The sequence below is a fragment of the Alosa pseudoharengus genome, unplaced genomic scaffold (genome assembly GCF_046254945.1).
Source record: "Alosa pseudoharengus isolate Yale_2024_CS ecotype anadromous, Long Island Sound unplaced genomic scaffold, YU_APseudo_1.1 YU_APseudo_1.1_scf_10, whole genome shotgun sequence".
NCBI classification, from domain to species: Eukaryota; Metazoa; Chordata; class Actinopteri; order Clupeiformes; family Clupeidae; genus Alosa; species Alosa pseudoharengus.
Window position 1 is genome coordinate 37,464,418 of NW_027468565.1, and position 15,000 is coordinate 37,479,417.

At 45.1% G+C, this 15,000-nt stretch overlaps 1 protein-coding gene across 2 annotated transcripts in view; it reads left to right on the plus strand.

Annotated features, from left to right (window-relative positions):
* Positions 1-15,000, plus strand: part of LOC143107414 (protein MTSS 2-like) — a 36,422-nt gene that overhangs the window by 15,913 nt on the left and 5,509 nt on the right. For both annotated transcript variants that reach the window (XM_076271488.1, XM_076271489.1), the window contains exons 4-11: positions 8,207-8,291; positions 9,206-9,297; positions 10,194-10,268; positions 12,544-12,701; positions 13,162-13,269; positions 13,453-13,550; positions 13,857-13,989; positions 14,198-14,272. In XM_076271488.1, the coding sequence (XP_076127603.1) occupies positions 8,207-8,291; positions 9,206-9,297; positions 10,194-10,268; positions 12,544-12,701; positions 13,162-13,269; positions 13,453-13,550; positions 13,857-13,989; positions 14,198-14,272 (824 nt within the window). The remainder of the gene's footprint in view (positions 1-8,206; positions 8,292-9,205; positions 9,298-10,193; positions 10,269-12,543; positions 12,702-13,161; positions 13,270-13,452; positions 13,551-13,856; positions 13,990-14,197; positions 14,273-15,000) is intronic.

The following is a 15,000-nucleotide window of genomic DNA, read 5'->3' on the forward strand; positions in this document are numbered from 1 at the left end:
ATAGAGGGATATCCCTTTACAACAATCCCTCCTTTTCCCTCACACTCACACACACACACACACTCACACACACACACACACACACACACACACACACACACACACACACACACACACACACACACACACACACACACACACTCAAAGCACTCCTGCTTCTCCCTCAGGAAAGTCTGATGGAGATGGGGTGAATGGGAAGGAGAAAAACACACACACACACACACACACACACATAGGGATGGGCATTGTTAAGAAATTATCGATATCAATATGCTTTTTCAAAGTTCTCAATGTCTCGTTTTAAATGTCAGGGCCCTCGGAAGTCTACCAATGAAGTGTGGAGATACATTGAGCCTCGTAAATGGTGTAAAACCGTGATTTATTTGCATGGCTATGCCGATGCCGAGGCACCACCATTGACCGCCTTGTTGGTAGCATCGGCTAACTAGCGCCAGATTTCGGAGTGCAGGGTACAAGCCGAGATGGGCTATGAGACATACGTTCACACTCGGTATCATGTTTCAAAACACTTTAGGTCAAAATCACACCGGAATTCTCCTTTAAAGTGGTTTTAGAGAATGAATACCAAGTGTGCAATATCGATACAGAAGTTGAATGCTTTAAAATTTCTAAGTAAACATTTCTAAAACAAAGCTTTGTATTGGAATCGTTAGTGGAATCGTTAACACGTGGATGTGTACGATTCCGATGGATCGGAACGTTTGGAACCGATTCCTAACTGATACCTGGAACCGATTCCCAAGCCCACACACACACACACACACACACACACACACACACACACACAGGCTTTCATCTCATATATATGTGTATTTGCATGGTGCCTTTGTACACCTGCTAATCTGGATGATTTACAAGGTGGGAGCTCAGAACGGACACCTTAGCAACTAAATTAGCGCTGGGATTAGAAACACACATGGGAGCTGCGTAACGATAGCAACCAGACATAGAGAAACAAACAGTCACATACACATACACATACAGACAGACATACACACACACACACACACACACACACACACAGAGGGAGAGAGAGAGAGAGAGAGAGAGAGAGAGATATGCATCACATATCATATCATATGAACATAGAAAAGAGGAATGGCATTTTCAGCAGAACTGCAACAAGATTGTAATGGGGAAAGTAGTGTCAATCAGACTGAAGTTCATCCTCTCATCTCTGTGTTGGATGAGAAACTCATGGACTTACTGACTGGTTTGGCTTGAGTGGAGTTACACAACTGCTCTGAAAATAACAGCCCCCCCCCCCCAACACACACACAAACATCTCTGAGAGGGACATCGTTTTAGACATCAAGCAAACCGTTTTTTCCCTCGCTGCTCCGACTGCTCAGATGGGGATTCAGTCTGCTGGTGACTCCCTTGTAGTCCATCGGACTGCTCCCAGAATTATAATCCACAAATGTCTTGACAGGTCCAATAATGCACCAAATAATATGATTTGCTGAAAATATATACATATAATAGTTATGAAAGCAATATAAAAAATAGAATAGAATGGTGGTTATTTGATTCAGACCCCCCCCCCCCCCCTCTTGTCCTTATCTCCCCCAGATCTACGCCAGATCAAGGCCAGAAGTGAGCCAGGTCGGGGGCAGCTGGCATGTGGGCAGCAGCTGCAGTGGAAGGCAGGCCCCCCTGCTGTCTAGTGTGGCCTTGATTTGCTTGTGCTGAATCCCATTAGAGGTGGCCTAGAGACGGGGTGAAGTCTTGGCTGAGCATACGGTGTGGGGTGTGGGGGTCTGCGGCTTAAAGGAGGCCTGGGTGGGCAGGGCATCCGAGGGGTCTTAGGGATGCAGTTTAATTACCACGTGGGAGAGGAAAGTAACTCCTAAGACTCATCAAGGGTGTGTGTGTGTGTATGTTTGTGTATGTGTGTGTGTGTGTTAGTGTGTGTTATGCAAGTGTGTGTACAAGTGAGTATGCACATGTGTGTGTGTCGGGGGGGGAGGGTGTATGTGTGTGTGTGTGAGCATGTACAGTATTGTCTGTGTGTGTATGTGTGTGTGTGTGTGTGTGTGTGTGTGTGTGTGTGTGTGTGTGTGTGTGCAATAGCGGGTTGGGGGGCTGACCCTGCTGAGAGTCTGTCTGCTGTTGGGTCTGGGTGTGTGTGACGGTGAGGGTGACGGGGGTTCTAGTTTGACCCACTCAGCGGGAGGCGCTCGTACAGCCCGCGGTCTCTGGAACAGATCTGAGGCTTAGCCTGGGCCTCAGGTAGGTCAGAGTAGGATCAGGGCCACGCCAGAGCCGGATCTGGGCCACATCAAGGCCAGATTAAGACTGGATACATTTCTGAGCCAGTCAATAGGCTGACTAGGCTCTGTTTGTGTTGTAAACACTTCACTGGTGTGTCATTATTTTGCCATTTCACATCATGGAAGACAGCATGGTACATTTAAAGGTGAAATGTTGTAGTTTCAGGCCTCCTCTTTGCTTCATCCAAACACAGCCTTCACTGTCCTTTCGATCGATTCCCCACCCTTCCATGTGTGACCTGAGTACTGCCCCCTGGTGGTGTATAGGTGCAGTGCTGCATGCAATGGTGTTCTTGAGAGTGAATGAGGTCAGATCAGATAAAGGGCCCTATCATGACATTCTAAAGTGCATCGTCACTCGTCAAAAGTCTATTCAAATTTAGTAGGATGTCCAGTTCACATTGGGAGGGGTTTTGTTATCAAAAGTGGAGCGCATGGCGTAACAAGGTGTTCCTAGGTCTTTTAATCAGTCATATGGGTGTGTTTGGGGCGTAACATCATTTTAAACCAATGAGAATGACATCTGTCATTCCCTTTAACGGCGCAACGCGCGATATGTCAAATAAATGCATCGGTATTTTGGCATTCAACGGCGCATTTGAAGGAGGCTGCTTGCGAGACCGTATGAAATAGTCATTCTTAAACCATGCATTACTAAAACCTAGCATAGCCTTCACGCATTTGCACTCGTCTATTATTTGAACTCATTGGCAAAGTGAAACTAACATCACCAAGGTGTCAGTCAACGAAGTAAGTTATATGCAGTTACTTTCACTATTGACTGACAATGGGTTACCATCGAAAACATAGGCTGGAAAAAGCAACACTTACCCTAATATTGCTCAAATGACTGAATAAAACAACATTTATCCTGCAGAGGAGTTGCTTATATCTCGTGACAGTGCGTCTTCAGCTGTGTTCCATACTGTCTCTCGCCTCTCCCCTAATCACTTTTAACCGTCATTACCAATTTGCAAATGATGGTGAATAACTACTCATCATGAGATGTAGGGCTCTATCTTCCGTGCCGGCGCAATTGACTTTGTATACTGGCGCGTTTGTCTTTCCTATTTTGCAGTCAGCGCATATTGGAATTTACCTTCCACAGGTACATGCCTGTAAATTAGGGAATTCCATTGCGCCCACGGGGGCGGTTCAGCGAAAAGACGGGGCGTGTTCCGGCGCAAACGTTCACTGTTGGTATTTTGCAGTTTCAGAAAACAATTACGCCACAGACCAGGAACTCCCTGGTCTAAAGTCTGTGGCGAAAATGCAGATGCTATTTTAAGGGCGCATGCATGACCACAGGCCTGCATGAATGAATGCGTTGCACACCAATCTACAGACACCTCCGTGCACAGACGGAAACATTCAAAGCCTTGATAATATTTGTCCATTTCCCGGTTTTGTTCGTGCATTGGTGACCTAAATATTTAGTAGCCTATATAGTACAACATCTACATGCAATATCTTTACAACAACGCCTAATTACGACCTATTAATCTGGACAACTTTATAGGCTACAGCCCTATAAAGGCTAAAGTTACTTTTAGTTTTGTTCCAATTTACCGTTGTGTAAGGTTTTAAGCACCATAATTTTGCCTACCTTGTTGTAGCCCATCTGAAATAACTCCAAGCTTTGCTATGTTCCCTCCATCCTTTCGTTATTTTCAAAAAACGTTTTATATCCATGATGGCCTTGAAGTCTTGAGTTAGTGAATTAGCTTAAATCAGCTTTTCATGTGCTGTTAACCAGCAACAGATAGTACAAGAAAGCAGCAAGTATGGTTACAATTTCTGTAGTTGCTGCATCCATTCATTGTTATTCTCTCTCCTGCTCAAATAAATGTTGTGCGTGAATTAAGTTGATGATAACGTGTTTACAAACTCTGCTTTACAGAAAATATTGTAAATAGTCTACTGTCACGCAGTTAATGGGATACTGTGCAGAGTTGAAAGTTAGGTCAACTTAAACGAAGCCCTTGCTTGGCCGCCTGTGCTGCGCAACGCACACTTCGCTCCTCTCATCTATACAACGTAGTTCCCATTTCTGTAAACCATACATAATTTCAACGAAAAATATTACCACTCGAGGGAAATCAGTGTGGTGTCCATGTGAAAAAATCTAGCGTACACATTTTCACGAATCACTGATGTGTTGATGACATAAATTAGGAAATGTTAGAGGACTTAAGGAGACGTGATGTTGAACTGCATGCCGATGCCATTTAACCCAAATGCCCCAGCGGCAGCACGGGAGAGAAGAGATTAACTGACAGAAGATATGCATTGTCTATACTAGAGAGGTAATGTTAGATTACATTGTACATTGCAAATATATCACCATGCATTCATAACCTCGTGATTCAGTGAGAATGATCCCAAAACATCGGAAAGTATGTCTTTGTGACAATTCTGTATTACATTTTGTCAAGATGAAAAATCAATAGCTAACTGTTCCCAACTGAACAGTGATTATAGCGCTGTGAACGCTCCTGGCTGCGCCTGGCAAATACGCCACCATAATAGCAATCAGCTATGGAACAAGCGTGCCTGTTGTTAAAGGGAATGTGAGATGACGCTCTGATTGGTTTATTGCACGTTACGCCCAAACCACACCCATGATTAATGTAGCTACTTCAGACCACCCCCTTTTAGATGGTTGATGCTAGAATGGATCAGCCGGACGGACAGGGGGCGGTCGTTCCGAACGTTCGATGCAGATGCCGATTGTTGCGTTTTATATGGCTCTGGTTGCGTTGTTAAGCAACCGATGACGCTCCAGCTTCCAGCGCGGCAAATCAGCAAAATTACGACTTTTGAAAATCTCTCCGACTTAAATACTTTCGTACAGGGAGTGGAGGACGAGTCGAGATCAAAGTTCATAAACTTTTCTGTTGACTGTAACTTCAATAACAAAGGTAAAGGTACATAGTTTGTTAGAGACGATGTACAAGTAGGCCTACATGTTTTTAATAACACCGCCGGTGCTTGTCAACACAGAATGGGCACCTTCGCACGTCAGCCGTGTATACTGAGAGTGGACAGGGGGATCGGGTATGCCAGCCATTCCTTACACCGGACTCCCATTCATGTTTGTTGGGTCGAAAAGGCTGGTCTAAAATGTGCTATATAAATAAACTGCCCTGACTTGCTCCTGTAACTGTTATCAAATCAAGTGTACTTCGCTAACTTTAGTTGTCGTTTTGTTTTGGCTGGTGATGCAAGCGATAGGGCCTTGTGTTGGTGCATACGATTCATTAACACCTCTTCAGGAGAGTCTCTTATCTTCTGGGGTTTCATAGTTAAACAAAAAGTATTATATTATATATAATATTAATATAAATCATAGCAAACTGACACCAATTTTACACTGCTCGGATGACATCGACGCAGGAAAATAACAGTAAAACTAGGCTTATTTAAACGCAATGACGCAGATTTATTTTAGGCTATAATATTGTCTGAACTTTTCACACTGTCGGTCTGTTTTTCTCATAGGTTTTTCTCTGGTGCGAAAGCAACGCTTTTACCGCGCCATTAGAATGTTAACTGAGGTGCAACGCAACAATCGGCATCTGCATCGAACGTTCGGAACGACCGCCCCCTGTCCGTCTGGCTGATCCATTCTAGCATCAACCATTTTGGATTTGCGTCGGGCGCAACAGTCAAATATCCCGCCGGTAAAATAGCATCAGCGCCCAAGATCCGCCCACAAAGTGAATTACGTTTTGCGCAAAGACACTTCCGTTTCAGACCGTTAAAATAGGGCCCGTACAGTATTTCGTAATATCTTTATTCTAATTATGTTTCCCATTGTAATCGTGCAATTTGTAATGCTTTGCATGGACATGCGCTGGTGTGCGTTCATGAATGATAGAAGGATGGTGCGTGCACCTGCCAATATGACTGTTGACATGCGCCCTTAAAGGGACACCAGGCAAGCCTGATGCTTTTTCTCTACGAAACTCCCCCTCGCTCGGTCTGAAGCTCTTTTCCTTTTCTTTGCGTCTTCCGTCAAGGGTTTTCGCTGCTTCTTCGCCGGCTCTGCCATTATACACATGTTTGCAACAATCTCTAGCGTTTTGTTAGCCTGCCTCTGTGCTGTAAACTGATCCTGCTTCGGTCGGCGGGTAGGATACACTGAACTTGCAAGTGGGATATTCTTCCTACAGGCAGTAGGGGCGGGCGAGAGAGCCTTCATTCGCCCCGTAATGAGTCATTTAACCATATACCGACTTACGAAGATGATTAATTAACACGAAAACGTTGCCTGGTGTCCCTTTAAAATAGCATATGAACAACTCTCCATTGACTTCTGACCAGGTTTAGGTGGTGTATGATAGCATTTTTAGACAACGCGCCAGGCCCCTCCCTAGGTTGTTAATTGCCACACCCCTGGTCGCAATGTTTAAAAAATAAACATGCAAAATAGCGAATTCAACTTTCCGCGGGTGAATAACGAGTATTACGCCATGCGCTGGTGGCCCAAAATACAGCCCAAAGTGTTTTGTTGAGAGATTTCTGCGTCTAAGGAACAGTGATAATCCTGATATGTAGTTTCCACATCCAACACCTCAGAAAAACATAGTTCCTCTCTTAGCCTTCCCGTTTGAGGTCACATCAGATATTGTGTTTTGTTGAGAGATTTCTGTATCTAAGGAACAGAGGGAGTCCTGGTGTGTACTTTCCACATCCAGCACTTCACGAAAACATAGCTCCTCTCTTGACCTTCCCACTTCAAATACACTGCTATAGCCTTGCAGTAAAGAAAACGATACATGAAGCCAGTACAGAGCAAGCGTTAAAAACATGAAATAAATCAACCATTGACCTGAATCACAGCTGTTGACACAAAACAAACGTTTTTATTTGCTCAGAATTTTTTGTTCCATAAAGGCCTAAGTGAGCACAAGATTAACATGGCTTAACTTTTGGTTGTTCTGTTGTGGCTTGGCTTGTTTTTGACCCAATTCTGTGTCTGCTGTTGATGTGTTTTTTGGTGTGAGTTCTGTTTGAGATTTTGCTCTCCTAGTGTTCCGTTGACAGTTCTCTGACATTTACTTGATGACATTTACTCCTTCTTGGAGTCTAGATCATGTAAACATGTAGCAGAACTGGTAGAGCAAGCCAAACAGACTAAGGTCACCAATTTCATTTTCATAGAGCACACATACTAGATTTGGGTATTCTCACAGCCTCTAATGTATACTGTCTGCAGTGCAAGCTCGTTTAGATTAAAACATCTGCTACGAGATTTTATGCTGGCAGTATTTTCCTGATCATCACTATGATCACTCAAATCTGAGATTAGGGCCAAGTCTATAGTCCAAGTAACTATAAGTATAGTATAAGTATAAGTATATATACTTTTTTGATCCCGTGAGGGAAATTTGGTCTCCGCATTTAACCCAATCAGTGAATTAGTGAAACACAAACAGAACACAGTGAACACACAGTGAGGTGAAGCACACACAAATCCTGGCGCAGTGAGCTGCCTGCTACAACGGCGGCGCTCGGGGAGCAGTGAGGGGTTAGGTGCCTTGCTCAAGGGCACTTCAGCCGCGGCCCACTGGTCAGGGCTCGAACCGGCAACCCGCCGGTTACAAGTCCAGAGTGCTAACCAGTAGGCCACGGCTGTCCCAACCAGTGGGCCACGGCTGTCCCAAGTGGGTTATTTGTCTCAGTGTTTTGTTTTAAAAAGCTACACATCACTCCAAAAAGCAGTTTTTGCTATGTCGTTGTGGAATATTATGTGTACATTTCAAGATGAATATAAGAAAATGTACGAAACTTGAAAGTGTCTCACTGTATCTGTAATGCTTCTCCTAATATTCCTTTAGTGTGTTCACTCACCCTCTCTTTCTCTCCTCCCTCTCCTCCTCTCTTCTTGCCCTCCCCTAACCCTGCAGGTGCTACCCGGGACATCGGCTCGGCCCTGACACGGATGTGCATGCGTCACCGTAGCATTGAGGCCAAGCTGCGGCACTTCACCAAGTAAGAGTCCCACCCGTCACACCCTCATTCACCTCACCTCACCTCAGCTTTCTCTCTGCCACGCTAGCACCGAGAGCAGTGTGGCTAGCATCTGTGTGGTCTTCATCGAGGTGGAAAAAAACAATTCAGTGATGTTTTGATGGGTTGGCACTACGCCAGAACAAATCCCCACCAAAAGCTGCACTCGAACTCGAAGCACTCTGCACACGTTATACATTTTCTTAGCACGGCTACCAGACCAGTTACTGTGTTTCAGTCCGTTGCTTAACAGCACACGTTTCTCACTCGCCTGTACTGAGGATGCGTGAGAACCGAAGTCGACCAACATGAAATGGGTTCAAATTGGCTTCAATCTCGTTCGAAGTCCACGGGATAGCTGTGTCCATATCTTTTCCTGTCAATGGTGTAAACTAGGGACCATAGGGTCTGACGCAGCTAGCACTAGCACCAGCATGTCATCTGTAGACTAAGGACTGATGCGGCTAGCACTAACATGTCATCTGTGTAGACTGATGTGGTCAGCGGGCCATGTGTGTAGTGAGAGAGGCTTTGCGCCACTTTAGGAGATCATGTTGCAATGCTAAGTGTGTTTCCCTCGGGTCATCTGTTTCATGTATGTGTCATCACATAGTCATGACCCTGATCTCTCAGGGTATTACTGACTCACTGAACACTGCGTTGCGGTTTAAAATGAGGTTTAAATGGAAAGCATATGAGAGTACAGAGGGATGGATATGTTGTTTGTCCGTATGGGTTAGGTGGTATTTACACTGCTAAATCATGTCCAATCTCATGTTTCCTGTTCACTTTTTAATCTTTATCTATCTATCTATCTATCTATCTATCTATCTATCTATCTATATTTTCCTTTATTTTGTAATGAATTGTGTATCTTCTCCCTGCCTTCTCACCAGTGCTCTTATGGAGAAACTCATCGGCCCTCTGCAGGACAGGATTGAGGAGTGGAAGAAGACCGCTGCCCTGCTGGACAAAGACCATGCCAAAGGTGAGTGAGCCCTAAGGGAGTCAGAGCAGGCAGATGGTAATGTGGCTTCCACACATGGAAGTATTGTATAGAACTGGAGAGAAGGAGGAAGTACTGCTCCCATTGATTTCGATGGCCCATGCTAGGCTAGCTACTTCAGCCAAAATAGCTTGAAATTCACCGCAACCAAATGGTGTCTCACAGGGCTAATTTCCGGCAGCATCTAGAGTTTGCCAGTTAGGTGCCTCTATACAGACAGAGACAATGTAGATTACAACGGCGTATTGTCAATGTGGATTGGTGGTTGAGCTGGCAATTTCAGGCAATCATGGATGCCATAATTTATGGCCTTCTGAAATGGCACGTAATTGGCTTGTGTATGAAAATGGGGCCAGAGGTGAGCACATATCAGAAGACATTTTCAAAGATGGTGGAGGCTAGCTGAGACGCTAACTGGTTAAAGCTTGCCCTCCAAACCCTGATCCCCTGGTTCCATACAGTGACTGACCCAGGACTGGACATGCCTGACATTTCCTCTGCATCAAGGCCAAAACCATTCTAGAGTCTCCTATTTAGATGTTCTTTAAATACACACTCACAGACTATCTATTCATAGCCGTCTGCGTAGTCCCTTAGCCACTAGCTAGCTCTCCTATCCTGTCCACATCTTCAACTCACGGATGCTGATCTCAGTGCGTGATACAGGTGCACCTGACTCTTTGCCACAGCAGTTCCTTACCTCTTCTCACTTAAAGATTTTATGCATGCTGATTACCTGCATCTAGAAGTCATGTTAGCCTGGTACTGGTCAACCAGACTGCCATTGTTTACCTACCACACATCATCACAGCATTGACTTGACAGTTCACTGAAGTTCCTTGGTATATGTTTGTGAAAATTCTGCTCACTCTCTGCAGAGTACAAGCGATCCAGGCAGGAAATTAAGAAGAAATCCTCAGACACCTTGAAGCTGCAGAAGAAAGCCAGAAAAGGTACATTTCCAATGTCATTGTCTTGACCTTCCTATCCCAGTACATTTTCCTTGCACCTTTTATTCCCTACGAGATCTCAGCTGAATCAGCTGGACTAATGAGTCATCGCTCAGGCATGGACAAGGCCTGGTGCATGACACAAGTATCCAGCTGCATTACATTATGACTGCATCTGCAGACATCTTCATTTTGCAATTACACAATTCCTTTTGTGTTGGTTGTATTCAGAATCTGTAGGGATCTGGATGAATATTTTTTGCCAATATTAATAATTAGAAAGGTTCAACATTTACCCAAACTATTGTATTATCTTCTCCACTATTTGGTGGTAGAAATCCACATTTACTTTTCTTGTTAGCGACGTTTTGATGTTTTCTCTTTGTTCAAAAAGACAATGGGATTCTCGGGGTCATAAAAACACGTTTTTCAAACGGTGTTCCAGAATGGAGGCTTTTGAAAACACAAAGCATAGAGGCCCGTTGTGGTACAGATTAGTGTAATGAAGCGGATGGTTGGCTGATGCATAAGAGGTCAGTCAGTGGTGAGGTGGTGGTAGCCACTGGCCAGACCACATAGGCTTCTTGCCCTGATCCTACTCTTGCCATGTGGATTATTGGGTCTAAGGTTAGGTGCTCACTGCTAATCCAGCTGACCAGTCCAGGACCTTGAACTCCGACTAACCTTCTAGGGGTAGGATGTGCTGGAGATCTGAGGGCCCAAATGACAGACTATGTCCTGCAACGGACAGCTGTCCTGCTTGAGGTCCCTGAGGACCTCCACTGCTGAAGTGGAGATGCAGATATGGAGGATGTGGTTGGCGTGTCACAAAACACTGCCATCTAGTGGCCGATCGTTCAACACACACATACGCTTGTCCAGTGATCACCGCACAGACAACACACACATACGCTTGTCCAGTGATCACCGCACAACACACTCATACGCTTGTCCAGTGATCACCGCACAGACAACACACACATACGCTTGTCCAGTGATCACCGCACAGAAATGACTCACACTCATACGCTTGTCCAGTGATCACCGATCGTTCAACACACTCATACGCTTGTCCAGTGATCGTTCAACACACACATACGCTTGTCCAGTGATCACCGCACAACACACTCATACGCTTGTCCAGTGATCACCGCACAGAAATGACTCACACTCATACGCTTGTCCAGTGATCACCGATCGTTCAACACACACATACGCTTGTCCAGTAATAACCGCACAGAAATGACTGTATAACTCTCATTGATGCATGGCAGAATTTCCTATTTTGTGTGTTCACTTTTACACCTTATGAGCTGTTTTAATAATATGGCTGTAATGCTTGCTTTTGCTTAGGCTGATCTGAATAGGCGTTTGGGCTTGTTTCAGTACTCAGTTGAAAGGCTAACTCTGCTCCCTGCCTCTCCTCTCCTTCTCTCTGTTCTCTTCCCTCTCCCTCTGTTGGCCCATGTTCTCTATCTCTAGAACTCCCGGGTATGTATGCTTGCTCTGCTTTAAATGTTTCGCCGTCACATCGCCTCTCACCCGCTTAACCACCATTTCATCGTCCTGCGCTGTTCATGTCAGTCTGTTAGTTGTCTGTGAGAGATAAGTGTGCATGCATATCATTTGCATAATATCATTATTTCAGCTTTCAGAATCATCCTGTTTGTGACGACTGAATCATTGTGTAACATTCACATTTAAAGGCTTTTACAGTGTGGTCATAGTGGCATTATTGGCGTCATAAAAATAAAATTTTCTCATATTGAAGTAATTACCTTTCAAATTAAGTGTCTCCATCACAGTTGTGATATTGGTCTCATTCGTCACACTCGTCAAACTGTCCAGTTCATTCATTTCAGGTGTTGGTGACCCATCCTCCAATCATCAGTACTCATAGCATATAACTGATCAGCATATAACAAGATATCATGTTCTCATAATCTCTTTCCCATACCTTGTCCCATCTCTTCTCTTCATCTTTTTGTCTTTCTCATTTTCTGGCTGCTTGTCCCTACCCCAAACTTTCCATCTTTCCCCTGTCCTCTCTTTATCCTCTCTACCCTCTCCTTCTCCCTCTCTCTCTCTCTCCCCCCCTCTCTCCCTCTCCCTCTCTCTCACTCTCTCTTTCTTTCTCTCTCTCTCTCTCCCTCTCTCTCTCTTCCTTCTCTCTCTCTCTCCCCCCCTCTCTCTCTCCCTCTCTTTCACTCTCTTTCTCTCTCTTTCTCTCTCTCTCTCTCTCTTTCTCTCCCTCTCTCTCTCTCACTCTGCCCTTTAGGAAGGGGAGGTCTGCAGCCCCAGCTGAACAGTGCCATGCAGGACGTGAGTGACATGTACCTGCTGATGGAGGAGACGGAGAAGCAGGCGGTGCGGCGCGCCCTCCTGGAGGAGAGGGGGCGCTACTGCAACTTCATCAGCATGCTGCTGCCTGTGGTGGTAAGACAGGCAGAGGGAGAGGGAAAGGTGGGGGGGGGGGGGTGGTAAGCAAAAGGGAGAGGAGGAGTGTAGAAAATAATGGAAAAAGGCAAAGACACAAAAGGTTGAGTGATGGAGTGAGAGATAGAAACAGAATAAGAACAGAAGGAGGGGAATATGAAAGACAAGAGGGGTTGGGCAGTGGGTGGGTGGGGGTGAGAAAGAGGTAAGTGGATAACGAAGGTAAGACAGACTGGTGGTAAGAAAGGGAAAAGTATAATGACAACCACCACATTTCAGCTCATTTCTCCTCATGTCATTCAAACATTAGAAGAGTATGTGACGTTTTAGACTGACCCTCCTGAGATGGTAGCAGGATGATGAGGATGTCCACTGTTGTCCTGTATCAGTATTATCTTTAGAGTGGTGAGTGCCCTGGTCCACTAGTAAGAGCTTCTTTCTTCTTTCTCTGTGTCGTTAGAATGGAGAGATCGCCATGCTGGGAGAGGTCACTCATCTGCAGGCCATTATTGATGACCTCACAGTACTGACCACCGATCCACACAAACTGCCTGCTGCAAGTGAACAGGTGCTCACACACACACACACACACACACACACACACACACACACACACACACACACACACACACACACACACACAAACACAAACAAACAAACACAAAAATTATGTCATACATTGTGTTCATAATGCTGGCTATGACTGTAATAACAGCATATAAACCTCTCTCCACTTGTTTATTGTGTGTAGGTCATCGTGGACTTGAAGGGCTCTGATTATAACTGGTCTTACCAGACACCCCCATCCTCCCCCAGCAGTGTGGGCTCAAGGAAGAGCAGCCTGTGCAGGTAGGTCCATGAAACAGATTCACTGATCAGTGATTGACAGCTACAACGTACGATGTGGCCTGTATGCCCTCTTGCTCTTTCTGTTGCTGTAGTTCTCCCATTGACACTTGGACTGGAAGTACAACTGTCTATTTCAAATAGCTTCGTTTTTATATATACCAGTCAGAAAATACTATCCGCTAACAATAATCAAGTATTATGATCAATTAATTACAATTAATTACTTATCTAATTATCTTTTCAACATGTAAAAGTCAATCAGCATGTTAATGTCCTGTCTGCCCATCCTTCTCATTGTCCCTGCAGTTTGGTCCACCTGCCACCTGGTGGCGCCCACCGCCTCAGCAGTGTGTCATCTCATGACTCTGGCTTCATCTCCCAGGATGCCAACACCCACTCCAAGCCTCCCTCTCCCATGCCCTCCGATATCACCAGCCAGGTAGGACACTGCACCCTAACCGATCCCATTAGAGGGAGCGTACACAAAACATCAAAACGGTGATGTAGTACACACTCAACTGCAGAGACATACTGGTACACCCCCCCTGGCACTTTTCCCCAATTCCACCCCCCCCCGACCCCCCCGACCCCTGTGTGCTTTTCCTCTGGTGTGACATGGCGGCTCCCTCTCCTCTTTCATTCCACAGAAGTCCTCCAGCTCTGCCTCGTCTGAGGCTTCTGAAGTGTGTCAGTCTGTCAGTGAGTGCAACTCCCCCACTGCGGTGAGTGTCAGGGCTCTCTCTCTCTCTCTCTCTCTCTCTCTCTCTGTCTGTCTCTCTCTCTCTCTCTCTCTCTCTCTCTCTCTCTCTCTCTCTCTCTCTCACACACACACACACACACACACACACACACACACACACACATACACGCAAACACACACATAGATAGACATAAACACACACACACACGAATCCACATATCACCATTTTGTCTGTGGCAAACTGTGTCTCCAAGCTTGTGTTACATTGTTGTTGTGCTATTGTGTGTGATTATGGCAAGTGTTGTCCCATTGCGTTGTTGTTGTTGTTGTTGTTGTTGTACATGTTAACACTGCCTCTGTGCTAACTGCAGCTTCTGTAGAGTTACATTCAGAATGTGTGTGTTCAAAACCTCATGCTCCACCACCACTTTTGCTGTCTTGATGAAGTTAGCAAAGCCTTAAACTTTCTACAATCTGATACAAATCATATTCTGATGGGGATTACATTCTGCAAATCAACTTGCTAAAATGATTTTGGGCCAGACAAAAAGATAAAAAAGACAAAAAAAAAACATTTAGCCCTGAAATCACAGGCCAGCTGATGCTTTTGATACTAATGGACCGTAGCTGTAATCCTGCAAGCCCTCATAAAGTTTCTGATAATCCCTTTTTAAAGTACGATTTCTACCGTAATACCTTAATACAATTAGTGTGCTTTTATCTCAGCCTGCCTGAGCGTGGTGGTGTAGC